Source organism: Patiria miniata, unplaced genomic scaffold (assembly GCF_015706575.1).
Source record: "Patiria miniata isolate m_02_andy unplaced genomic scaffold, ASM1570657v1 HiC_scaffold_20, whole genome shotgun sequence".
In the NCBI taxonomy this organism is placed as follows: Eukaryota; Metazoa; Echinodermata; class Asteroidea; order Valvatida; family Asterinidae; genus Patiria; species Patiria miniata.
Window position 1 is genome coordinate 42,023,501 of NW_024037059.1, and position 27,373 is coordinate 42,050,873.

At 40.9% G+C, this 27,373-nt stretch overlaps 1 protein-coding gene across 5 annotated transcripts; it reads right to left on the bottom strand.

Moving 5' to 3' along the window:
• LOC119729297 (sodium-coupled monocarboxylate transporter 1-like) lies at positions 1-26,925 on the bottom strand. 5 transcript variants are annotated; one of them, XM_038201913.1, is made up of 17 exons: positions 22,839-23,003; positions 19,324-19,750; positions 11,540-11,605; positions 9,618-9,669; positions 9,308-9,375; positions 8,958-9,112; positions 7,633-7,773; positions 7,080-7,209; positions 6,709-6,797; positions 6,347-6,459; positions 5,656-5,723; positions 5,446-5,532; positions 5,070-5,266; positions 4,494-4,594; positions 3,891-4,024; positions 3,301-3,369; positions 1,868-1,986 (listed from the first exon to the last, which is right to left on the bottom strand). In XM_038201913.1, exons 1-16 carry the CDS (start codon positions 22,973-22,975, stop codon positions 3,307-3,309), a joined length of 2,028 nt encoding a protein of 675 aa, XP_038057841.1. In that variant the 5' UTR covers positions 22,976-23,003; the 3' UTR covers positions 1,868-1,986; positions 3,301-3,306. The 5 variants fall into 5 exon arrangements, with proteins under 5 accessions (XP_038057844.1, XP_038057840.1, XP_038057843.1 ...); XM_038201916.1 differs by lacking the exons at positions 3,301-3,369; positions 22,839-23,003 and adding an exon at positions 26,833-26,925 and having other exon boundaries at positions 1-1,986; XM_038201912.1 differs by lacking the exon at positions 3,301-3,369 and having other exon boundaries at positions 1-1,986; positions 22,839-23,004.
• Between the last annotated feature and the right edge of the window lie 448 nt (positions 26,926-27,373).

Here is a 27,373-nt window from a genome sequence, read left to right on the forward strand (position 1 = left end):
CCTCTTCTGTTAGGGGAACAAACGGTGTTTCAGTCTCGCGTAACGTCCGTATTTTGTGAAATAGATTCGTGTCACAGCGCCACCATCGGCAGCACTGAAACCGTGTAATGGAAGTTCCATTCACCGTGCAATAGAACTTCCATTGCACTGTGCGCTGCGCGCCGCGCGCGCGCCCTGCGTCTTTTTATTCTATATCTATTGGGACCATAGATATAAAATTAAAAGACTAGATCAGCAGCGCGTGCATACGCGCGGCCTTATCTGGAGGGTCACGTGATGGAGGACAGATACAAAAACCCGCGAGCCAAATGTGACGAACGCAATACCATTGACGCGCACAAAGCGCTGTGCATCGGCACCCTAGTCTACATGTGGATGAGTGGGTTTTCCCCAGAATAATTCTTCTGGGGTTTTTCTTCCCAACTATAAAACTGTAATTTCGTCCCATTTCCTCTTCTCTACAGTTTTCTTTTTTCAAACTTGGGAGCTACAGTGCCTTGGGCTTGCACTTTTGAGGAATCCTTGGTTTGAATACCAGAAATATATTAATTATTTAATAATCGTTTACTTCGTTTCGTAGGAATAAAAAGGCATACATGCTTCAGATCTCAAATCTGGGGCAACCTTGAAATTATAAAGCAAATAATTCTGCGCAAAATTTACTGCATTTATTAATGCCAAAAAATTGATATTAATAAAGTTCATAAAGTAGAATCGATACCATGGTCGTATGAATAAAAAATGGCATTTGCTTAATACTACAAATTTTACTGCGGATTTACTCGCATCTGTATGAATAAAAATTAAGCAAAAGCTTTCATTAAAAACCATTTGCTAAAATCTGAAAATAATTACTTTTTACCTTTTAGCTTTTGCTACACTATAAGCGGTTTCTTCGTTGCATAATATGAATAAAAAGGAGTAAATGCTTCAGATTTCAAATATTTACTTGTCATAATTTCAAGGCTGGGTAGGGGCTACCATAACAATATAAAAACACATAATTATGCGCAAAAATTACAGCAATTATTGTTAATCGCGAAAAAATAAAGTTCATACAGTACAAATAATACCAAAGTTCGTATGAATAAAAACTAGCATTTGCATTTACTACCAATTTGTAAGTATTTACTCGCATCTGCATGAATAAAAATTAAGCAAACGCTTTTACTAAAAGCCATTTGCTCTGGAGTAAATGACCTGCACAATATAAGGTTTTACAGGTTTATAAGTTTGCAGAAAATAAAACTATCGTTACCGAAATGGAAAGCGGCACGTCTGTGCACAGCGTGGACATACTCGGTGCGCATTTCTAGCTTCGCGCGCGTTGAGCTAGGTCACGTGCTGGAGGACAGATACATTTAGCTGTATGACTTTATGTTATTTTTTTGCACGTCCACGAGAGACCATAAAAATGGTGCACATTTATCGCGCAGTGAATGGGGGCGTATGTACGCGCTGCCGATCTATTATTTCTATTCTATATCTATGGTTGGGACAAAAAATACAACTACATGTGATCAACGATCCACCAATCAGATGACGGGGATTTATTCAGGTGTTATATAACAATCATTCTACCAGTGCACGACCCCTGTATGCAACTGGTTCCAAGATGAATGCATGAACGGACTACGCATCAATGTCTTAGCGGATACCAGCACAATTGACACGTAAAAGTCAACGTTCAATGCAACAACTATAAAAGCCAGTATTGTGGTATTCAAACAAGGGACAGATTGTGGGTAAGCATGTAAAATGTTGAGTGTGACAAATACAGACATGTCTTAATAAGACTTCAATCAAGGGTGTAACCTATCCGATCAGAGTTTAAGACACAATTCCCTTCGTCTACAGCTTGGTAAGCTGGTCCACGGCTTCATCGTAAGCTGGCGGATCTCCATCAGTGACGACCTGGGAGAATGCTCCTTGCCCGTCCTGCTCAGACTTGTACTCCTCTGTCTCCTTCATGGTCACGACTTTTTCCTAAGGTTCAGTGACGAGAGTTTCAGTAAATGCAAAATGATGGCGCGCCTTAAACATGACGTTGGAAACAATTGCTGTTAGTATGCATTATTTCAAATGAACATCAACAACAACTTATAGAATAGGCCTAAACATATTAACCACGAGTGACGACCTATGCAACTCAAAAATATTGAAATTCGTACTCATTTTGTGTACTGTTTTTTAAAGCCCTATGCCATAGGGAAAACATTTACCTTTTTTTTAAGTTCAATTTTGAACTGCTTTTTGCTAGTTCAAATACATGTCAAAACTAATAAACGTTTAAGATAAACAAATACATCTATACATATATGACAAATACATATTATTTCCATTTAACTTAGACTCACCGTAATAACATGGGATAAAACAAAGATTAAGTTAGTACATGAGCACACAATTGAAGTCAGTCAAGTGCTTAACACAAGCATTAGTGAAAGTATTTGAAAAGTCGTGGTTATGGTAAGGTGCTGCTAGGAGACAAATTGTTGTTTGGAAAATCTTTTTTTGCTTTACAAAACTATCTTTTAAACTAACAACCCACACACCATGGTTTTCCAAATGTGAAAAAGTGAAAGGGTGAGGAAATAGCCATGCACTTTAATTAAATAGCCTGTCGAAAAGGCAAGAAAAGTGCGGTGCTTATTTCAATGTTTATGCCCATGTTAGATAAATAATTTAGCAGAGTGTAGTGGTAAGCGATGTAAAGAGCAGGTTGAGACAATGGTCCACAGTCACGTTGTTGTAAATAACCAACCATTCTTCGCAACGAATGTTTCTTGTTGACATCTATCAGCAGTGTAGTTTTTAATGTTTTTTTTTGCACGCAGTTAAATCCCTATCCATATAGCGGCTTCGAATAATAAAGTACAATCAACCAAGAACGACAATTATCCAAAGTGTATATAACAATACAATACAAGACGTGTTGCGATTCATTTGTGAAGACTTTGAGGGCAATATTCAGTCATAAGTTTGAATAAGGGAGATGCTTGTAGTGTGACATCTAAGTGATCAGTGATCATAAAAATGATATTCCTTGCAAAGTCTTCTTTAGACATACACCTTCCACTCAAAATGCTTTTACAGATTTACTGCTTAAACCGCTATCATCTCAAATGTTGTTAGAACTGTAAGTGTTTGTGAGGAATCTATCACTACAATCTATCTATCACATTAGTAAAAATCACAGACAAAGGGCATGGGACAGTCAAGGGTACTAAGACAATGTCTTCACGACATTTACAGGAGGATTCACAGACAGGGACATCCATTATGCTGAGCTCCACTTACAAAATTCTAAACTGCTAAATCAAGATCTGTGGCGACGGTGCGTATTGGTTCCATTTTATAATCCCGATACTACGAAAAAATAAGGACGAAAGAAGGGATTAGAACGGTGAAAAAGAAAAGGAAAAGCAAATGGAAATGTGTGAAAATGGACGCAAATTTGGAAATCACTACACGTAATAAATTAGGGTGTCACTGATCCATGCTAAAATCAGCTCAGTATTCCTTCGCAGATCTTGAATTACAGACTTGAATCACAAGACCAAAAAAAAAAAGTACACAAAATGAAAAGATCATAATATTACATGAAACAATCGACTGCTTTTGCAGCAATGTGACTTTGATGTTTGATGGTGGAATAAAGCCAGAAATATGAGATGATGGTCACGAACCATGCCTGCAGACAGCTAAAAAGCTGAAGTAATGCTTTTTCTAAGCTCAAGTTCCATGATACTTTGAAAACGTGAACAAAGCGTGATGATTCTAATGTTGATATGACGCATGTGAACTCAAAATACCATGCATTCCACTTCTTTTTATCTCAAAACTTTCAAACTAAAAGAAGTTGAACCAATATGATTACATAATGCTACCTGGTCATCCCCTGGTTCATACTTCTTTGCCCCACAACGTAATGGTCCCTTCCACTTTTCCGGGAGGCAGCAATACATGGCGTCGACCACCGGACACAGCAAGCGGGGGTCAACCTCCGACGGCTCGGTGTAGCCTGAAAAAAACAGTTAAAAATAAAATTAAATAAAATCAAAAATATTAAAATATTAACACTCAAAAACGTTTCTCTGTTTCAAATATCGACTGAAAGGTTGAAGTTGTTCTTCCTGTTCTTCGAAACTTGTTTTGCAATGAAAGTTTACAGTAAGCGCATTGTTGGTAACTACATTTGTGGATACACTTCTTTATTCTAGTCAAATGGGAAAGAGTCTCTTTTCAGTTCGCAAGAACAAGATTTATCCAGGTACCCTGAAAAAGCTTATCAAAAGATGCCACTTCTAAATAAATAAATTCTTTGCCTTAAATAGAAAAAATAGTATCAAATTAAACCTATAGGCCTATATCCCAACATGATAAAAGACAAAAAATAAGATTTTTATAGAACTGGTGCAATGATGTGATCAATTCATCGCAGGCTTTTCGTGATATCTTGAAGAGAATCTTCTTAAACAAAATGCACCCACCTGTGGCAAAACTGGCAATTAGTCCAGTACCGATCACCGTCAGCCAAGCGATGGCGCTGTACCAGGCGTAGGACACGGCATACAGTTGAGCTACGTGCGGCCTGTGAACCAAATAATATTGACTTAACAGGAACCAATCAGACACACTCAATATTACAACATGAGGAACAGTTGGAACCCATGAATATAAGACAAGAAGAAGAGTTAAATATCGTGACAGTAAATATTACGTGTACCAGACATTCAAGTCATTGCAAGGCCCAGCATTGCACAGAATATTGGGACGAGTTTTGCAAACAGTGAAGTAACTATCTGTATAAAAAACAGTTCTGAACAGAAAAACAAATAGGTGTTAACTCTCAGAACTGTTCCTGTAAAACGACTTTCACACATAATAAGTGGATCCGTAAAGTTTGCCACAATTACCAGAAATTAACCAAAACAGCAACCATGACACAATGTCTAGCTATAGCTAGATCTCACATGCAAACATTAAGTGGGGAGGGAAGATGCATTATTTATAAGGCCATGAACGTTTTTTTAGAGGGGGGGGGGGCGTAAAATCGACTTTTGTACCTTTCAGGTTCCTTAGCCATTGTGTAAGGCAGCTCAGTGGTCATGTAGAAGGTCGCGTTCAAAGACGCCTCGGTGACGTTCGGACAATTGTCGATAGACAGGAGCGGTTTGTTTGGGTTGGGGGGTGGGTAGAACTGGGCTCCAATTCCGATCCAGAAGGAGAAGACTAGGCCACAGATGAGTCCAGTCAATGCGCCCTTACGTACCCACGGAAACAATAAAAAAAAATACGACAAATTAAATAATGTGCCGGTTAAGTGCTCACATCGAGAATTTACGAGGTTTTTTTCATACAGCAAACGTTCACATGCATATGGCAAAAATAGTGACTGATTCTTGAAAACTAGCTCTTCTATCTTTTAAAGAACATTCCTACCTTTGAGTTGGCCCATGGGAAAAATATCCCCAAGCTGAAGAGACCAAGAAGGGGGCCACCAATCATGCCAAAGATACTCAGGGCAGCCTAAGAAAATGAATGGTGGAAAATGAAAACAGTACATTCTTGGAATCGGATCATCGTCTCATAATTGTCTAATCAGGACAAAAGCGTTGCCACCAAATTATCGTTGTCACACTATGTGCCTACCTGCAGCACATCTCCTAGCAGAGATGCAACGAATGCCATGCCAATACATAGTATCCCGTATCCAGCAGCTGCACAAAAATAAAGGGATTATACAGAACATTGTCAATAAATACTTGTACACAATTATGGACTTGAAGTTATTTACTGACTTGTGATTGAGTCGTGACTGATTTGTCATGTACTCGGTATTTCACTAGTGATTGAAGAGTTATTGACTTGTAATTGCCTTGTGATTGACTTGAAATGACTTGTTATTTGACTGGTGACTTGACTTGTGATGACTGGTGACTTGACTTGTGATGACTTGTGATTTGACTGGTGATTGACTTGTCATTGCCTTGTAATGGGCTTGTAATTGCCTTGTGATTGCCTTGTGATTGCCTTGTAGTTGCCTTGTGATTGCCTTGTAATTGCCTTGTGATTGACTTGTGATTGCCTTGTAATTGCCTTGTAATTGCCTTGTGATTGCCTTGTAATTGCCTTGTAATTGCCTTGTGATTGCCTTGTGACTGACTTGTGATTGCCTTGTGATTGACTTGTGATTCACTTGTGATTGCCTTGTGATTGCCTTGTGACTAACTTGTGATTGACTTGTGATTGACTCGTTATTTCAGTTGTGATTGACTTGTGATGCATTGAGATGACTTGTGATTGACTCTGATTACACAAGTCAACGATGAGAAGTACATACCCAAGGCCTTGGTAATTTTAGTATACTTCTCCTCCTCAATATCAGGCGAGATGGTCTTGACAATGTCCTCTCCAGTCACAGCGGCCAGCGAGTTCAAACCGGACGACACGGTGCTGTGTGAAAAGAAAATAATACATACATGTATATTAAACATGAAATTAAATAATAAATTTAAAAAATAAACATTAAAAAAAATCACACCCATTCACGAAGAAAGCCGCCAGACAAGAAAAATATCAAATAAGCCTACTGGTACAAATTAATTAAAAACACTTCAATATTGTCGGTTGAGGTTTTTGAATTATTACTAAATTCGTATTACAATGTGCCTTACGTCTGTGGTTTTTGTAATAACCTCTTACCTCAGCGCAGCACTGAAGACAGCCGATACTAGCAGGCCAGGCAGTCCTGGGCTCTCGTGGAATAGGTCCATCAGGAAATATGGGACAAGCTGCAACATAAAACAAGTACAATGCACACAATGGCATGAGGTGACTGCGCACACTTGTCAGGTTAGCCAATCAGAATACGGAAAAGCAAACTTGTCACGCAGTGAATAGCCAATGAAATCTCAAGGCTGGACGGTCGTTGCCTGTCCTTATAACATGAGTGCAGATGTCCAGTCAAGTACAGGTGCTGTTATTAATTTAATGGTTCATCTCAACAGGTTAGTATAAGACGTTAATCATTGAAGCTCTATACCACATACAAGTACAACATTCAAGCTTGATACCTGATCGCTAGAATCCACGTATCCCAGCGTGAAGGGGTCGCATCCGGCATAATTGGCGTACATCACGAGGCCAGCCAAGCAAGCCAGAGAGACCACAATCACCATGCCCACCACGGCAAGGAACAAAGCACTAGATAGATCAAAGTATATCACTTTCATTAAATTCGTTTCGATCATGTGAACAATTTTGCAGTGAATTATTAGAGTGCACTCCATACGTAGGCTCTCAGAAACATTTACACCTTATTTAAGCTCAAAATTAGTTATTTAAAGATGAGCTTTCAACTCTACCATTAATGAAAATTTCAATTGAAACAAACTCTTACACCACAGTCGGTGCAAAATGATGCAAATGTTATTCAAGAGCTAAGACAGGTGTATTATCTTGTATGATTAAATTGCAGATGCTGCCACTGCCACATCGTTGGCCCTTACAAAACGCAGCCAAAACAGTATTTCACTTCTTTCGAGTGCAACATTTGTTTTCTCAATTTTACCGATCTAATCCATTTCAACACCTCTTTTTACCTTCTCTGAGAAATTAGATACTCACAACTGGGCCACTGGTTCCCTGCCACAGGTCAGGTAGCGTTGCACCTGCGCCTGGTTTACACAGTAGACGGCAGACCAGGTGAAAGTGCCGCCGATAACCACCGACCAGAATGTATGGCGAACGGTTGGGTCCGGGTCGAAGCTAGAACCAATGCAATCACAAAATCAGCATCGATCAATGTGATTGAAATGGTGTCAGAAAAGGGGTGCATTCGATTTGGATATTGAACAAGGTCGAGAGCAGAAATGTTAAATAAACCAAGTTTCTCGGTTGCTTTTTCTTTGTTTCTTTTTGAGAAAAAAACTAGTTTTCTCCGAATGATAACCCAGATGGAATAATGTAATACCAACGATGTATAGACCTCATTATCCATTATAAAATACAAAATGCAGTTCAGTAGATATGTGTAGATAGTGTTACTTTTACGTGGTTTAGCTTAGGGCTAAATACATCATCTATTAAGTGGACTTTCACATGAATGTATTGACACACATGGCAGCATTCCCACATCCCTATATAAAACAACTCTCCTTTCTTCCGTTTCAATCGCACTTTGTTCCTTGTTTAATTAATTATTGGACTCTAAAGACCACGGCAACAAGATAATTCAGGTTTCAGGATCACCACTTTGTCATGGACAGTGGCAATTCGCCCACATTCTTTATGGTGCAACGTTACACTTGAATGGCTATAAAGCCATATCCCTCAATTTCATTTATTCGCTCCGCCTTCAAAAAATTAAAATTACAACTCCCAGTTCAAATACCTAATTCTCTATTTTCATGTGACAGAAAGTAGTGCTTGGATTTCCCAAACCAGGTTTAATTAAAAGACCAATGCGCGTCGCCAGGATTTTTTTCCAGAGGGGGCAAAACATATTTTCCCCCAAATATTCTTGTACTTCCCAACATATTCTCGATTTATCATTTTTAGAGGGGGGCAGGCATATTTTGTCCCCCCACCCATTAAATTTGCAGTAATATGAACATGGACCGGATCTTTTTATCTCTCTTTTTTTTCTTCCTTTTTTTTGGGGGGGGGGGGGGCTTTTCCGGGGGGGGGGAGGCAACCCCATGAAAAGACCATGTGATGTGATCATCTCTATAAAAAAGAGCTAGTTTCAAAAAGAACCAGTGATGTAAAGTCGACGTTTCGGACTGTGCGTTCTGGCCGTCGTCAACATGCTCTTCTAATTGATCTTCATGACTTTCAGAACATAATAACTTTCCAACCAAAGTAACAGAAGTGACGAGTGAACACCTCTTATTTTTCACAGAACAATCACTCATATTACATAACCTCAAATTCAATCCAATCAAACTCACTTAAAGAAGTCAATTCGACCGCCGGCCTCTGCCACTTCCCAGACTTTGCCGATGCCTCCCATGCGCATGCTCCCTGCGATGATGAGAGCCAAGAAGCCGCTGATCATGATGGTGACCTGGAAGACATCGGTCCACAGCACCGCCTTCATCCCACCCTGAAGTGATCAACGTAGACAGGGCGCCAGACCAGTGACGTTAACAAAATGTATCTTGGTATCGCATTGAGACTTATGAGTGCCAGTATTCCCACTTACAATGATCCCCATATGTTGTGTTCAAATCTTGGAGCTACACCAAGATCCGCAAATTGTGTGGAATGAAGATTAAACGATTAGTAAGACTGGACTTACAATTGTTGTGTAAAAGGTGCACACAAGTCCGATGGCTACGACAGAACCCCAAAGGTGAAGGCCGGTGACTGAGACAGAATGAAAATTAATAGAAATTAATGGTCGATCGCAGCCACCGTAGTGGCTTAATACAAACAGATAACAAAATAATAATTGTCACTCTTTTATTCACATTAAGTGCGCAATCTCTTGTGCTAAGCTTCCCTTACGTATTCCAATAATAAATCACTATTGCTGTAAAATATCATGCTCATGGACATTAGACATACATGGCACTGAAATAGTACAAATTAAAATGTAGCTCAATTACCTGCACTGAGGGCAAGTGCTGGAGCGTAGATCACTATACCCATGTAGATGATCTGCACGAAGCAAAAGATTGTGATCTTTCATGTAGATAAACAACTAAAATAAATAAATTGTATTATGCTTACATAGCGCTTTCCATCGAATCAACAATCTCAAAGCGCTTTACAATTATTACCCCGTTCATCAGGACATGGGACCACGCGGCAGCCGATATCAGCGCACATTTAGTCCTCGACCCTCATAGGGGTTTGGGTGGAGACTGGAGAGAGGCTAGGTACAATGCAAGCCCCCTGCAGCACCCCCAACTATTTGGATTGGGGTGCTGGAATATGCTTCAGCACCCCCTACTCCCGGGCAAAAAATGTGTTCCAGCGGCTGAGCGCGGCGCTTCGAAAGTCTAGCACAAACACTGTAAAATATCACGAGGAGGTATTTTCTAAATCTTCAGACAGTGCAGAATCCATATTTTTCTCAAGGTATCTAAAATCATGACACGTCTATAATATTTCCGCCATTATGGAAGCTTTGACCCGAAAACAATAACCTCGGCCATGACGATGGTGGAAAAGTTGATTATGCTTGACACGATTTTTTCATTCGATCTTTCAATAGGGCAACTGTTCATACCTTTCCCTGAAGGTTTTTCTTTTCCTTTAAAAGTTTCATTGACGTTGCAAGCATTCTGTACTCAACATTTACGAATGGCAAGGTTAATTGAAACCAGTCATGCTTTACGCCAATTCCAATGTAGTTTCGTTTTAATAGAAAAAAAATATTCATGTTTTACCCTCTGCAAGATTTTCCTCATAAAACTCTGTAGACCCATAAATTATTGCCTAGTCCCAGACTTGCCATGTATCGATCATAAACATAAAGATACATTTGGTCTTTTAGTCTTTTATATTTGCCATTCCCTGTAACAAACAAATAATACTGCAAATATATCGAGAGCTACATCGTTTGGTGAGTTAGAACTATGTGAATATTTTTATGAACGGAAATTCATCCGCTTCCAGTGGAACCATCTGTTTTAACTTAAACCAAAAAAAACCCCATCCTTTCGGGTTTTATAATTTTCAGTATACTACCAGTATATTTCATCACAGTGCATCAAGAATCCAACATTTGCCGGGGCCTTAAAGCGGGCCCCTGGCCCTGTGGCCCCACGCCGTAAGGGATCGGAAAATAAAACAAAACATACACGACGGAATTTACTAAATGCAAGAAAGCAGCCTTGCAACAATAATATTTACATGCGATGTCATGCGTAATGATACAATTCTTTTTCGAGAATTAAATGGAACCAAAAATGGAGATAAAAATACAGGGTTCTCCACTTTTCAGTACAGTTAAACATTTTAAGAGCAACAGTATATTCTAAACAAAATAATAAAATACATTGTCTTTATAATCTCAAAAACTTTTGCTAAAATAGTCCAATGAAAGTGGCCAGGAATTGCCTCAGATTGCACCACAGAACATCCATATTCAAGAATTGAGCCACAACGTAAGGGCTTTGCGCTCTGCTTTCGTATTAATTTTGTCCGTCCTAAATTCCAGCACCCCCTGACAAAAGCTTGTTCCAGCGGCATTGCAATTGTAGTGTTTTGCCCAAGAGCAAAAACACCATATTTTCTGGTTTTAAAGCCACCGTCGTCGTACATACGCGAGTCAAACACCATAACCACTGCACTGGACCATAGCATTTTATATTGAAGTTTTCCCTTGTAGCTATAAGTAAGACAGTCACTGTATTTACCGCACCAAACGTAAGCTTGTTTTCAACTGTATATGAAAAGTGCTCTCTGGGCATTCTCTTTTCATCGCGAAGCTTGAGGGGCGTGGTTTCTTGAATGATCCCTTACGTCCCTGAAGGAGGGTCAGTTGTAGCAACTCTCTCCGTCTTGCGGAAATAAAACTTACCATTTGAAGGAAAAACGTCAGCATGCCGCAAATTCGCAGGACCTTGTTGAAGCGAAGCTCCAAGTACTGAAACAAACAAAAACCGTGCATGTTAAATTCTCTGCAAAATGACGTCCATGGAATCGCGGTTACGATACTTAACAGGACGGTTTGTGGGCAACATTCTCCAAAATGTTCCTTAGGCAAAGATAAGGTCCTCAGTATTTCACCAGCCAAGTTTTGTACCTGAGAGTGAAGCCAAGTGACTTCAATTTGAAGCCTAAGACAAGACATGTCCGACTGTTTGAAAAGATTGTGGAGACCATGGAGAGATGTGCTAAGATAGACCATTTTTGGACTCTCATGAAGAGTATTGGGAGGCTCCGATGTTCGGACTACATCCCCGATGTTCGGACTACATCCCCGATGTTCGGACTACATCCCCGATGTTCGGACTACATCCCCGATGTTCGGACTACATCCCCGATGTTCGGTCTTCATTTGATTTGGTCAGTCATTCTTCATCGGTCATTATTAGTGAAAATGGGATACTCGACGACTGACCAGTACAATTTCAATCCCGCTGCGAATCAATAGTACCTCAACACACTTGTGATCCGCAACCGAAAGATGACGGGCAAGACAAACCTCCACGCGACGAACCCAGCGACGAACCCAGACGGTTTGTGGGCAACATTCTCCAAAATGTTCCTTAGGCAAAGATAAGGTCCTCAGTATTTCACCAGCCAAGTTTTGTACCTGAGAGTGAAGCCAAGTGACTTCAATTTGAAGCCTAAGACAAGACATGTCCGACTGTTTGAAAAGATTGTGGAGACCATGGAGAGATGTGCTAAGATAGACCATTTTTGGACTCTCATGAAGAGTATTGGGAGGCTCCGATGTTCGGACTACATCCCCGATGTTCGGACTACATCCCCGATGTTCGGACTACATCCCCGATGTTCGGACTACATCCCCGATGTTCGGACTACATCCCCGATGTTCGGACTACATCCCCGATGTTCGGACTACATCCCCGATGTTCGGTCTTCATTTGATTTGGTCGGTCATTCTTCATCGGTCATTATTAGTGAAAATGGGATACTCGACGACTGACCAGTACAATTTCAATCCTGCTGCGAATCAATAGTACCTCAACACACTTGTGATCCGCAACCGAAAGATGACGGGCAAGACAAACCTCCACGCGACGAACCCAGCGATAATAAAGGCAAGCACGGTCATAGCAAACATGCAGCCGTTGATGTAGATCTCGGCAGGTGTATCGAGGAATGTGATGGCGGAGATGAAGCTAGCTATCAGCGAGACGGCCACAGGGAAGGGTCTCATCATGCGGTCGGCTAGCAGGAACTCGGCCGAGGTTCGCTGCTTGCCGCCGGTCAGTGCGTGGTAGACTCCGATGCCTGCCGAGATGAGCAAAGTGCTGATGAAGACGGCATAGTCCGCTAAACCAAAGAATCGTTGCTCCAGGCCGACCGCCATCTAGTCAATACTGGTGTTCTATAAACCAAGTTGTCCCCACGCGTATTATCAACAGTCAGCAGCTCAGGGGCCCCTTAAGCGGGCCCCGAACCTCACGCCGTAATTTTTTGACCCACTTTTTGGGGGACCGTAATTTTTTTGTCCCCCCTCCCCCCACACCGAATTCTTTTACGGAAGTGGTTTCCTAACTTTTCTCTAGAAATGTCTTTGACTAGTGAAGAAATTAAGGGTGGTGGCAATTAGGATTCTCATACCAAACAGCCTTGTCGCAAAGCACTCGCCTAACAATGAACTCGCGTGAAGTCCTCTTCACATCATTGAAGTTTTCATGTCAATTGCACACCAAGGCATGTGACGAGTCGTCTGTGATAAAAGATATATAACTTAGAAGACGGATTTGCAATAAGTCAGTGAACGACGGACCGCGAAGGTCCTCACAAGATCCTACTTCGGCGAATTTGATTCGCTGTGAGTTCTTTGTGACGTCACATAAACTCTCCTTGAGAAAAAAGTAGTTCCATGTGTTCTCCCATTTATTTATTTATTTTTATTTATTAACATATTGTCGGGCAAACAAGATAAAAATATTTTTAAAAAACGGGCCCGAGGATTTCCCAAAAGCAAACAAATCACTATTTAAAGGGATCTCCAGACAACAGATAAAATACAAACATGCAGTAACAAATATACTCACATATACATAAATAGACAAAAAAAACATTGATATAGGACAATTTTAAAACAGCATCCAGTCATTAGACGCATAAAAAAAATATTTTAAAAATATATATATATATATATAAATTCATGTATTACTGCTTGGATTGTATATATATAAAAAGTTCTAAATTTCACGAGAGGAGGGCGCCCCACAATAAAAAAAAATTAGATACATTTTTAAAAATACAGGAATAAAATTACATGGATAAAAAAAAAAAAAAAAACAGAGCCCCAAAGACCAAAATCATGTTGCGGCCACCCTGACTTCATCCAACCCAAATCAACACAACCAAAAACGAGGCCGGAAGGAAAAACAGACCGGTTCCCCTATGCACAAAAAAACATGAACTCAGCACCGTCACCGGACACAGGGAACACGACTGAAATGGTGGCAGCATGACAAAGGTCTATATTACAGTCGTGGACAAACCTTATTAAAAAAATGTAGCTTCCACTAATATTCTCCACTAGATCAACAGTCACTATCAGATGTAATCAAAGAACTCTGTTTTCAAACAGTCTTAATAAACAAAACTTGATATTCCAACCGGTGAAGGGTCGTGTAGGTGAGCTGGGTTCAAGAGATCAGAGTTGAAACATAGGTTAGTCAGAATCACATAAATTAAATTGGTTTATCGCTCCTATCAAGCAGCATGCCAGTGCGCATGTGCTCTGGATTCGTGCAAGTAAAAGGACAGGAAAGACAACTTTTTTTATCGAGTCACACGATCGCACAGACGTGACATGATTTGCCTCAAAAACTGACGGCATGCACCATGCAGATATTCGTTTGCTGTGCCTGAAAGAACATCAGACTCTATTCACACTCGATTCATTACAAAGGGCAATACATCGCACAGGTACAATGGCAATATTCTATGATTGTAGGTCTGCAGTGGATCGTTTCTCCAAATATTGAAAATGTGTTGATCTCCTGAACTTTTGCCGAATGTTGTGTGCTCCGTCGGGAGCTCAGCTTGACTTATGCTGCTCTTAAACCTTAACTGTGCTGTACCTTTGACGAGGTTCACATATGAATCAGTTTTGCTTTAAGTGTCTCACAGCAATGTCAGTTTCATTTCTGGTATCTATGGAAAGAACCACCAAGGGTCCTTTCAGGCTTGTTCGAAAGCGAGACTGTATTTTGGCTTCTTGAATCATTTCAGATATTGAAATGGTTCATATTGTTTTACAAGTGAAACCTTGATCCTTCTTTATTTTATTTTTTTTGCAATACGGCATGCAGAACAAAATGCCATGGTCTGTAGCGCCTTGCATGTCAAAAAGAGATCAGTTCTCAACCCAGTACGAGTTGAGCACTTAATACACGCGACTTGAAGCGAGCCTAGCTTTTAAGCTACTTTTTTGCAAGGGTTTGTGTTCTGATGAAAAGTACTGCCATTGATCTTTGTGCTAAAAAGCGTACTAGTAATGTTATGCATTGGCTGACATGAATAGAGGCCAGAGATCGACCAAAAATACATCATTGTTGGCGCGATGCCTTTCAATTTGTATTCATTTCTAGGTTTCTACAGACTGTAACCAAGAATTGAACGACTCTGACATTGAACGAACAATTTTCTTGGTGTTACAATCACCAGCGACTTCAGATGGAATAAACATGTGGATAACATCAATGCCAAGGCAAGCAACGATTTTAACAGGCCTAATATGAACTCTAAGGTCAAAAAATAAGCATACAAATCACTTGTCAGGCCAATCTTGGAATATGGTGGAACAGTATGGGATCCATGTGATATACAGATATTCTCATCACTAAGTTGGCAAAGGTTCAGCGTCGTACTGCCAGGTTAACGGGGCTAAACCTCAATCTTCAATAGGGGACTAAACGGTCCCCATTCATTTGTGCCATGACGGACACCGGTGCATTACAGTAAAATACAGATGATACTGTTTAAAATATAAATCAAAACATCTATCTCTTAAAAAGTGGCAAAACATTGGGGTTTTCTTAAGATACACATATATCCATTTGAATATGAGGCTAAAAAATTGTATAATGTTGGTGTAATGTTTTTTTCAATAAGTACTCTTGCTCATGAATTTACTTGTCACTATAGCTTACAAAAGAAATATCTTTTTGATTCTCTTGAAATATTTATGATTCATAGCAATTCATTGTTGTAGATCGTACTCATCAATCATTTTAACGAAATGTTGTGGATGGTTGGTTATATATATATTTTTTAACCTAGCATTTGCGTTTAATGTACACTTAATTTCACCCTTAGTTCACCAATTTCTCAGTCATTTTATGTTTGTCTTGTCTTTGTCATGTATTTTCTTATCATTTTGTTCCTTGTTAATGTTTTACAGGGGACTCGCACTCGACAAGCATTGCTTCTTGCGGGTGCCCTCTATCCCTGCTCTATAATTTATTAACATCACGAAATTAGTTTGTTATGTCATGGTCTTGTATAAAAATAATAATAAAGTGGCTAATTATTGTATATGTACCTATCTCGGATGGAAATTAAGTCAAGTAAAGTCAAGTGGACAGGTTGGTTGGCGGGCGAAGGGGGAAGTGAGGCAACGCTTTCCCGATATTTTGCAGGACAGACAACAGAGGGATAGTAAGTGAAGTTGTTGGTGATTTGATTGGTTTGTTTCACGATTGGGATTGTGATAGCTTCACTTGTTTGTTGTTGACTTAATTGGAGCTAGCGTTATTGCTTGGTCAGTTTCAAAGCCGGTATTTCTTACCTCAAAGGCGCTGGTAATATTGAGCCGAAAGAAAAGCGGAATGAAGGTCCTGGAAGTGATCACACCTGTTATGGAGTAAGCGAAACCGTAGAGCCAGAACATGCAGCCATTGAGGTAATTCTCAGCCGGGGTGCCAAGAAAAGTGATGGCGGAGATGAAACTAGCCACCAAGGATACAGCGACAGGGACGGGGTTCATGTTCCGGTTGGCTAGGAGGAACTCTCCGCTTGTCTTCTGTCGGCCACCTGACAGGGCGTGGTAGATACCGATGCCACAGGAGATCAGCAAGACGCAAGCGAAGACGGTGTAATCGACGCCGCTGAAGACACGCAGCTCCAGTTTGGACGCCATAATGGCAGACGTTTACAAGCTTCTTCTTCTTCTCCTGCTGCAGGTGGTTTCTTATTCAAAGACTGAGCAGCAACAGCATGAGATTCGTTACCGACGGTACAACACCCTGAACGAGTCTGGTAAAGTCTGCTTGATAACAGGCCCTATAACTATCAGATCAAGTCTCCATGCTGAACTCAGCGTTGAGTGGCTGACTGACTGACGAAGAAAAGCTCAAGGTACTGACTAACACTTAGTCAAAAGCAGGTTGTTGACGTTCAACTTGAACGTACGGTTGGAAGAAAGCAGCTGCACTGACCGGCGCCCGCTGTCGGTGAGAGCTGTTCAACATTGACTAACGCAGCATTCACTAGTGTTCTGAACCACCTTCACTCCATACTTTACCATCGATAACTTTCAGGAGGGCGTTTGCTACATGGAGATTAGATTCGGAGTAGGTCCTCCCGCAGCTTCTTTTTTTTTAGTAATTGGAGCAGGGAATACAGTCACGTGAATTGTTGGTGAATTTGACCAGTCAACATACGATGTTGATTTGATGGAAAAGACGTTTTTACCGACGTGTCTTGAATTTCAATGTGGGGGCGTTACCACACGGACCTTGTGGGGAGATGAACGGTTATCATGTCAGTTTGCGTGATTAATAACACTTTCTAGATATTTCAAAACCGCCATGGCCTCTTTTATTAACTTCGGTAGGTTTTCATTCCTACTTGATTTGACTGACGCTGTTGCCCACGTTCATTCCATGGAACTAACCAAGACGTGGGTCAGGGCTACAAAATGCTCATAAACAAGAAAAGAAATAAGTGACTAACACTTCCAGGAACACTAAAGTATTCTACAGCTCAAGGGTATTCAGTGAATTACTATCACAGGTTTCATTTCATTATTTTGCTGGCAGTTCCTAGCGTTATTGTAATTGTGAAGAGCGCTTTTATTGTATTTGTTGTGTATTACATTTGTACATGTGTGTAGTTATTTGTTTTGTATGCGGGGCCCCAATGGAAACCAGTTTAAACTGTTTGGGAATACCCTGAAAGAAATGCCACAAATAAATAAAATAAAATAAACTTGTTTTTTAGTTGGAATTGACGATGATTGTACTCTGCATTGGAAATGCTCAAGGTAATGACCTTTAACACTTACATCCGCTATGCCTTCTCATGTGGCCACCCAAGGGCGGATCCAGGATTTTTTTTAATGTGACATCGCAATAAAGGCATGCAATGAGTACACCACCATCTTTTCCTCAAAAAAACATTGGTCAAAGTGGTCAGAAATTGCCTCAGATCGCACCACAGAGCATCTAGAATCCAACAAATTTTCGGGGCCCTTAAGCGGGCCCCAACCCCACGCCGTAATTTTTGTTGACCCACTTTTTGGGGGGACCAAAATTTGTTTTTGCCCCCCAAAAAATTGTGTTCTGGATCCGCCCTTGCCACCATAGTATTTATTAGGGCCATTTCACTATTTCGTGCATTTCATCACCATTTTTACAGGTTACATTTTCCAGAACTAGGGATATTCACGAGCCATCTAAGGAATTATTTTCCCCAAAACATTAAATTTGAAGATTTGTTTTCCCTCCTTACTCACTGCAAACTATTTTAGTTTGAGGGGGCATACATGTCTTGTTAACTGAACGGAAATACAACTTCCAATTTAAATGTACTGACAGACATCCAAGACAACAAGTTTAGCCTTGACCAGCCGTGAACTTCTTGAGCAAGAATGAGTATCCGCCTCAGCTTTGCTTCCAAGAAATCCGGCATTGTAACCATAGCCCTTGGGGAGGATAATGACGTGTGCCTATTTGCACTTTTCTTGCTAATAAAGGAGCTGTTTTCCTCATCATTGATATACCATTACACGACATATTGTAGTTTGCTGCTGTTTTCACACACCACACAATGGATGTTCAAAGTTGAATTTTTTTTCAGAGGCTTCGTTGAGGCTTTGTTGAAAGTAAAACATTAAATATTCACCTGAATGAAAACACGATTGGAGCAATTCTCTGTTCAACCTGAAAGTATTTCTGTTCGTGAACCTTCAAGTCATTCCTTTCATTCCTTTCAGGTTTGGGGGGTTGTTTGCTTGGTCTCGCTTGTATTGTCGCACCTGTAAACTCCAGGGAGTCTAACAGTTGGGTTGGGTAGGGCATGGAGTTCCATAGGCAAGGGAAGTACAGTGTTTTCCAGCGAGACCTCTCCGTGCTTCATGTGCTTGCGGGCAGTAACAATGATCATACGCGTCTCAAGCTGCACCTCATTCATGTTCATAATTTCCTCTTTTTTCACTCATTTTCAAAGAAACAGGGAAACTGTTTCCTAGACAATAGAACTCTGTTAATAATGTCTGAGAACGGCATCTCAAAACGTGCTTGGAATTTAGTCTCAGTCTTATTGGGTGCTCAAACGAGTTGCAGTACGAATAAAGTGAGGACCGGTTTGCTATAGGAACACAAACATAACGCAAAATAATTAAAGATACAATTACAATCAACTTACCTCAAAGGCGCTGGTCACGTGAAGACGATAGAAGATAGGGATGAAGCAGCGAGATGTCCAGAGCCCGACGAAGATGTAGCTGATGGCGTAGAGCCAATACATGCATCCCTGGGTGTAGTTCTCAGCAGGTGTGCCGAGGAAGGTGATGGCAGAGATGAAGCTAGCCACTAGTGAGACGGCCACGGGGAAGGGGCTCATGTTGCGGTCGGCTAGCAGGAACTCGGCCGAGGTTCGCTGCCTGCCGCCCGTGCAGGCGTGGAAGACCCCTATCCCACATGCCACCAGCAGGGTGCTTGCGCAGACCAGGTAGTCTGCTGTCTGAAAAGTGGTGTTCACCTTAGCCATATTGTAACTGCTGATGCTGGACACAATATGGCGTACCAAACGGTGAAAGGTGACGCGGATGGCGCGATATAGATTGATGAATCTGCAGGAAGATACAAAATATCGCACACAGTGTACTTACTGTAAGCAACCTTTAACTAAATAAGGAAAAGTTAGTGCATAGTGAATTGTCATTGTTCCGTATCGCGGTGTATACCCGTTACTCCTCTAATACTTGGTGTAATTTTGAAATTGAACAAACATTTAACCCAGCGAATCAGCAAAAAGAGAGGGTGTAACGTTTATACCCATATAGCAGAACCCGTATGTCTTCCTTCTCAAACCGTGCTCCAGGGGTGTTTGATATGATCATTATCCCTGCAAACTGAGAATTAGTGAAACCATTTCTAAGTGTGTTGCGGAGCTATATTTCAAGAACGGAGGGCACTTCATTTATTAATGCAAAAAGGGAATTCGTGTGTTCTTGTTCAGTATGCAGAATGAACACATTTACATTCTTAAAAGAGTAAAAAAAAAATCTAAAGATCAATCTGAGCATACTATCGTTGTGCACTCACGGAGGCTTGCTTCATTGGCTAAAAAAAATGGGAGACTTTTATTAGGCCATGAACAAAAACCCAAAGGCATATTGCCTTGCTTATCCTTGTTAAGTCTTCGTGTGAACGTGGCCAGGAAAGCTGAATAGAACGTCTTAACATTGACCTCGGACTGGAATTTCAAACAGGTGCCAAACAATGCCCACGAGCACACTTTTACCGAGTGCCTAAATTATGTCTGTGCATACAAGCAAACTGGGCAGTGGGATGATTTGACCTCAATAAAACTCCGAGTCGACCCCTGACAACAAGTGGCACATTTCTCACATAGATTTTCCGCTTCTCGATCATCGAATTCTTCTGGCGCATTGATAATATTGGTCATCTGAGCCTACATTTTCAGATCGAACAGCTTGGCCAGCGCGATATCGATTCTCACACTAGGATTAGGACTACTGGACAGTACAGCTGAACTGACATTTTGTGCAGGTGACAGAAAAACAGCCGCGCAGAACCGATAAGCTCGACGTTTCGGACAGCGTGTTATGTTTGTCTACAGGATAAATGTTATCAAACTAAATAACTATCAAGTTAATAATAATAAAAATAATAATAATATTAATAATAACAATAAAGGAGACTTGTAATGCGTCATGTCTGTCACATCGTGACACTCCTGGCGCAGAAAAATACCCCTCTTACTTTGCTGTCACCTGAGTTAAAAACTATAAAAAAAAAAAAATAATAATAACCAAGGGGATACATCATTATTGAAAGAGATTTTTAGTTTATTCTTGAATGCGAGGTGGGAAGACTCCTTTTTCAGGTTGATTGGCAGTGAATTCCACGGGGAAGGGCCGGACCGGGTGTAACATCGGTCTCCCAAGGAATGATGTGAGCGGGGTACTCGAAGAAGCTTGGTGTCATTTCAAAGTTCCTGAAATTTCTGCGAATCATTACAACCCAACATATTTTTTTTTCCACTTAAAAAAGTTAAGGATCGGACCCTGGGAACAGTTATATTTGAATACTTGGTGAGTGGTGATGATTCAATATGACCAGACAGAAAACAAATATGACCACCAGACCACCTCGATGAGCCTTCTTCAAAGAAAAATCACACAAAGAACAACTCAACCTCTCAATCGCTAAGTGGACAATGCAGGTTGGGCCGTGTGCATTTGTTAATATTGTGCGATCAAGTCAATTGTGTAAAATACTCAGAAATGTTTGCAAGTGTTTGCACTTTACATAAAAAAGATGGCTTATGTGTTCGTCGTGATAACGTCACCCTACTCTTAAACCGGCACTCCCTCGGCCACGGGATTTCAGTTCACGTTGCGATTAGGTTTTATGGTAGCACAAATGGGACCGAGGTGGAGAGGGGTCAACAAAACTAAGGGTCACTGGTGCTGGGACCTGTCATCGACTTCACAGATGGTGTATCGATCCTTCAACTGATCCCAAACCGTAGCACACGCGAATTTCGCTTATGCCAGTCGTGGTCCCTGTTCAGGTTCTATGTAATGATGTATTCGGACTGGAGAACAACTCCGGGTCAAACTACACGGGAAACACTAGGTTTATGGATTCCCAGCCATTTTAAGACAAACACTGCCAGCCCCATGTGGTGTAGGGGGCAGTTGCTATGGGAACCCTGCGTGACTTTTAGGACTGTCCCTGCACGGGTGTCACTCATTCCCAAAGAAGCAAAAATATACCCAAAGTCAACCTGAACTCTGTCTTTTCGGGGGGGGGGGTACCTTTGTGAGACGACAACATATGAATTAAATTCTTAAACTGAAAAGTTCTGAAGCACGAATATTGCATGCATTATGATCAAGTAATGATACCAAAAAAAGCCATGACAAGTTAGATTCCAATATAAATAATGTTATCGTTTCCGACAAATATTGATTATGCAATTTATCAGATCATTAACCTCAGTATACCTCGATATAGAGTTCAAACATCATGAGTTGATGGCATGATTTCAGGTAATTGAAAAGTGCTGTTATCACTCATCCATACTTGGCCTATACGTACTTGTTCAACTAGTTCACGAATGGCCCAAGTTCAACCTTGATCGCCAAAACGTTACCTATACTTGTTTGACCGTATGTCTTATAGTTTCCAAAACATGCCTATTATACTAAACTTTCGAAAACAATGCACATTCATAGTCAGCTTGCATGTTCTTCATACAAAGCTTTAATCCATTATTGATACCAACACTCGATATTCCAAGTTTCAGCCGCATTTCCCTGTCGGCTATCGCCGACGAAATTATTTTTAGGGACTGCTATAACATTTTACAGGGTGCATAGCTATGTTCCCCAACACCTATGCTTCCCAATACTTATGTTCTCAAGCCCTATACAATCTAACGCTAACGCTAACCCTAAGCCATTTTGGGGAATGTATCGGGTAGACCCCCATTTTACACACATATTTTCCGTAACGGCAGCAATGAGCAGTAGTAGTGCGTTATGTATCCCGTTGGACCATATTGAAACATGTTGCGATGTATCGCACATACACATGATATGCATCAATCTCCATTAAACCCGAAGCATAAAGCCGGAAGAGGGTGAATTTGAAAAGTGGGGCAAACATCCAACTGTACGTACTTACATGTGCAGCGGCTTCAAGCTCAGCCTTCGCACTGACTTCAATAGGACGCGTAATGTGCGGGATACGCAAAATACCGTTTCACTAGTTGCACTCAGCCGGGAAATAGAGCGAGTGCATGTACTAGCAGAGCAATCCATACAAAGCCAACTGCAGTTTGAATTGTGGCCACCCGTGTACTGTTTCTTCTTTCAACGCCGACTTAAACCTACGGAAGTGTATTAAGGACATGACCAAAAAAATTGTTCCGGCCCTCTATTTCGCCCGGGCGGATTACTATTTCGCCCGGGCGGATTACTATTTCGCCCAGGCGAATTACTATGTCGCCCAGACGGATTACTAATTCGCCCGGGCGAATAAGTAGTCTGCCCGGCCGGGAGAGTTAGTAATCTGCCCTGGCGAATTAGTAGCTGCCCGGGCGAAATAGTAATCCGCCCGGGCGGAATGGTAATCCGCCCGGGCGAAATCCGCCCTGGCGAAATAGTAATCCGCCCGGGCGAAATGGTAATCCGCCCGGGCGAAATAGTAATCCGCCCGGGCGAAATAGTAATTCGCCCGGGCGAAATAGTAATCCGCCCGGGGGAAATAGTAATCCGCCCGGGCGAAGCCTTAGTGGGCCTAAAAAATATTTTCAGTCATGTCTTAAATACGCTTCCGTATAAACCGGCCGGGCGAGCTTGAAGCAGCGTAGTTCCAATTCAACCTTGAACCCGGATGCTCAGAGCGCCCATTATTGGACCCAAAGGTCGGGCCTTATTTTTATCACGTGAAGTACTAACCTACCATCGTACGCGTCATATGCCGGCCATGCATTCAACCACCTGTTAAATTGAGTTGATCAATGTCTGCCATTTCCCAGATGTATTTAATGTCATTTACCGGAGGTTTTGTCACTTTTTTTTCAGTTTGAAGCCAAATGATGGAATTCCACCAATCAAAACACACACAAAGCAAAATCAAAGCAAAGTAAATGAATGCAAACCCATCGTACACATTAATTGTTGTAACTTATCTTGGTGTGTGAGAGTGAGCCACGGTTACCAATTCGTTATCATTCCGCAGTCATAAATCTTTGTTAGAAACCACGTACGCCATACTTTTACTCGGTAAATTTTACAATTGTCGATAGAAAGAATTGGGGCGAGAAGTGGAATATCAATGAATGCGTTTTCACCACACGCGAGGCACGGAAGAATTAACTTTTAAGAACCCTGTGAACTCCACGTATCGATGAATGAATGACGTGAATAGGCAAAGGGTTAGTGAGGGATGAACAGCTCAACTTTTGGAAAGTACACAACAAGGTAATGTTGGCCTACGTGACTCGGAATTGCAGATCTCCTTGCTCAACTATTGTACTGCAGGATTTACCGACTGCATACTAGATTGGAATCCTGCCAACTCATTTCAGCAACAAAAAGTCATTATCAGCTCAATATTTGGAGTGTTCTTACTTTTACTCGTTATTCTGGAATAGAACCAGTAAAAAGCAAACAACGAACAGCAAACAAATCGAAATTGAAGTCCACAATAATATTGTTCGCGATTTTCTAGCCGGAAATAATGAAGTAGCGGCAATGTCGTCGCGCTATATTGCTGGAAACCAGAGACTGAATTGTAGTATGAAGGGCATTTCACTAATCGGCCAAACTAACAAATCTTCCAAACCCATCAAGCTGGTTGACCCCAACTCCCTGCAGCTACGTATTAACCTCTGTGTGACCAAGTCTGCCAGAATAATAACAGAAATAGAAGGAACATAACCTTTCACGACAGGTCCCTGTAAGGTCGCTGTTTTGCCTCCGTGGGAAACTCGGATAACTGTCAATGTACAAAAGTATAAATGTGCTTGTCGTCGTGGGCACTTCAGAAAGTTGGATGGTTTTTCATGAGCGATTCAAAAAGGTAAACAATTTTTTTAAAAATCACAAAAGTCAAGATACATTAAACACATGTCTTGTTTCTTATGGTTCTTATATGAAACGACTGAAATTCTAGCCAGTTTATACGAAAACACGACAACGGAAGGTTCGCATTCATGTTTGTTTAATTCAGTAAATTCAGACAGAAAATACAGAATAGTTCTATTTTAGCAAGTCGCTCAGAAATATCACAGAAGCAAAGTTTACGCCTTATTACTCCGATTTGATCACGATCGGCATATGCGAGCAGTCATAACACATTTATACTGGTAATGTAAATACACGCTGGGTGGAAATTGTGTGTTTAACAGGCGGGTGCAGCTAGGATGTATTATTTAAAGTGCTGATTTTGAATGTGCGTATTGATGTGAAGTGCAAAGTTCAAGAGCAATTATGGCTGCGTGCTCGAAATGATGGGTACACAAACAACTAGGGCAAAAATTGCTGTCGCATCTGGAGGTTTTAAAAGATACTGAAAAATCATATCTTGACTTGACCGTTTCTTTTCAGTTAAAGATATGCGGCAACAACCACGAAGACATAAAAACGTGTGCAAAAAGGGGGTAAACAATTGACTCAGAATTGGGCAAAATATACGAAAGTAATTAAAATATGTATATCACTGATTTGAATCAAGCGTATGCTGATTGGCAATGACTAGAGACTTATGAGTGTGACTGAATTAATCACAACAGAGCCTGGAAGTACGTCATTTTGTCTTTGAGCTGATGGACCCCTCGCGCGGCCCGCCTGTGGGCATTTTTCACTGGCCATATCATTATTGACAGATTGATTTTTAACCGTAATCACCCCAAGAAACATTCATGTTGGAATTATGTCTTGGCATTCCACGAAACAAAACAAAACAACTAAATTATGAGGATCAGTTTGAGATGACTTAAAACGAATTTTATTTACAGCCTTCGTACCTAGGTCTCCTTGTTCGATCAGTTTTGTTTTCACATAGCGCACTTTAATTGCGTGAAAATGAAAATGATAACGAAAATTGAGAAAATAAACCTACATCGGATGGATTCTAGATTTAGTCGGGCTTGCTTGTATACAGTTCTTATCAACATTCGATTTATTATGAGTCACTCAAATTATTTTAAATCATTCAGGTTTACTTTGCAATGTACGACCTAAACATTTTAGTTTCTCCTATTTGAGTTTCAGCTTCCTCCAATCAATGAGCGGGTCTACCTAGGAAACTGTAATCTTTTTGTCAAATAAATTAGCCACCCCAGGCACCGTCCTTTGTATGTAATATTGATTTGGCATTGTTATGTTTGGCAAGGGGCCCCTCTATTTTTATCACATGGGCAGGACAAAAGAAAACAAGCTGCACGTATATCATAGAACAGTGCTAGGCTATAGTATTATGCTGGTCCGTCATCAGTACGAGTTTCGTGACGAGGCTGAACATCGACCACCATCATACATGTACATGTAAACACTACTTACTTCTAATCATGGAGGTAGTTGTTCCAGTGATACTTCAAACTATTGCGCCCATGAAAAAAAGGAGTATTACTAAAAACCATTTTGAAATAATGCCTGCATATCAATAGCACTGCAGTGTCATCTGCCTAATATCTCTTATAAAAGAAAAAAATCAACAGCAAGTGGCGATACCTAGGTCTAGGCCTACAGCACAAGGATCATTCAGTATCGCAGCAATTAGCAGGTGGCATTTTGAAACATACACGGGCTTAAAACCAGCCACCTGCTATACTGTACCCGTCCAGTGCCCTGAAAACTATTGAGGTCCAAAATATGAATTCCCTGCACGCTCAATTGAATCTGAGTGGTATGCCCAATTACTTTTACACAATAAGTTTGTTATTTCACCTGGGGTTTTTTTTTGGGGGGGGGATCGCAAGGTCTCTCCAATCGAGTAAATCTTCTTTATTGTAAAACAAACATGACATTTTCTGAACAATCGATTTTGGAACGCAGGATCCAACGTGTTGGAAAAGGTTTGTCGTTTGTGCCGATTGTATGTACATTCCCTCATAGATGTTAAGGAAAAAAATATCACTCAATAATGTACTCAAACAAATACTTTTACTCACCACTTACATGCAGCACTGCTAACAGGCGAGGCAAATCTTGACGACAGTTCCAGCAACAAGCGGTCCAACTGCCAAGTGACTGGAGTGGAGAACTTGCAGCGAGGAACCAACTACATGTACATGTACATGTACTTTTGAAAGAAGCCGTTGCGGTGTTCGGATGCATGATCGTTGAATAGCCCCCTCTATTGGCGAAGCTTGGCGATACAAGGGAGACCATATGCGCAGTACTGAATTGTGAGTGATTAATTTAAAGATGAATTCATCAGATTGAGCTGAGTTATCTTGTTTATAGTTTAGTTTCACGATGTAGATTTTCTGTCTAAACTGTTTGTCTAAATTCCCCAGAATTAAGAATGCTTAACTTAAGAAGGGCTAATTGACAATGCCCTGGCTGTTGTCTGACAACTGATGGCGCTGTCTGTTGCTATGGACAATGAGGACTCCCACTGAGCTTGGATTTTGTCTTCATCTTAGAGACAACGGCCAGAAATATTGCACAAGGTGTTTACTACTAATTCTGCATTTTAAAAATGCGTTT

Bases quoted from the DNA above. Each gene is read 5' to 3' on its own strand.
- LOC119729297 (XM_038201912.1), bottom strand. From the start codon at position 22,975: ATGGATTGCTCTGCTAGTACATGCACTCGCTCTATTTCCCGGCTGAGT. The intron at 9,670-11,539 runs GTAAGTTTTATT...TGCTTCGTGCAG, and splicing joins TGACGTTTTTCCTTCAAATG to ATCATCTACATGGGTATAGT. The intron at 4,595-5,069 runs GTACAAAAGTCG...TTTGGTTCACAG, and splicing joins ATGGCTAAGGAACCTGAAAG to GCCGCACGTAGCTCAACTGT.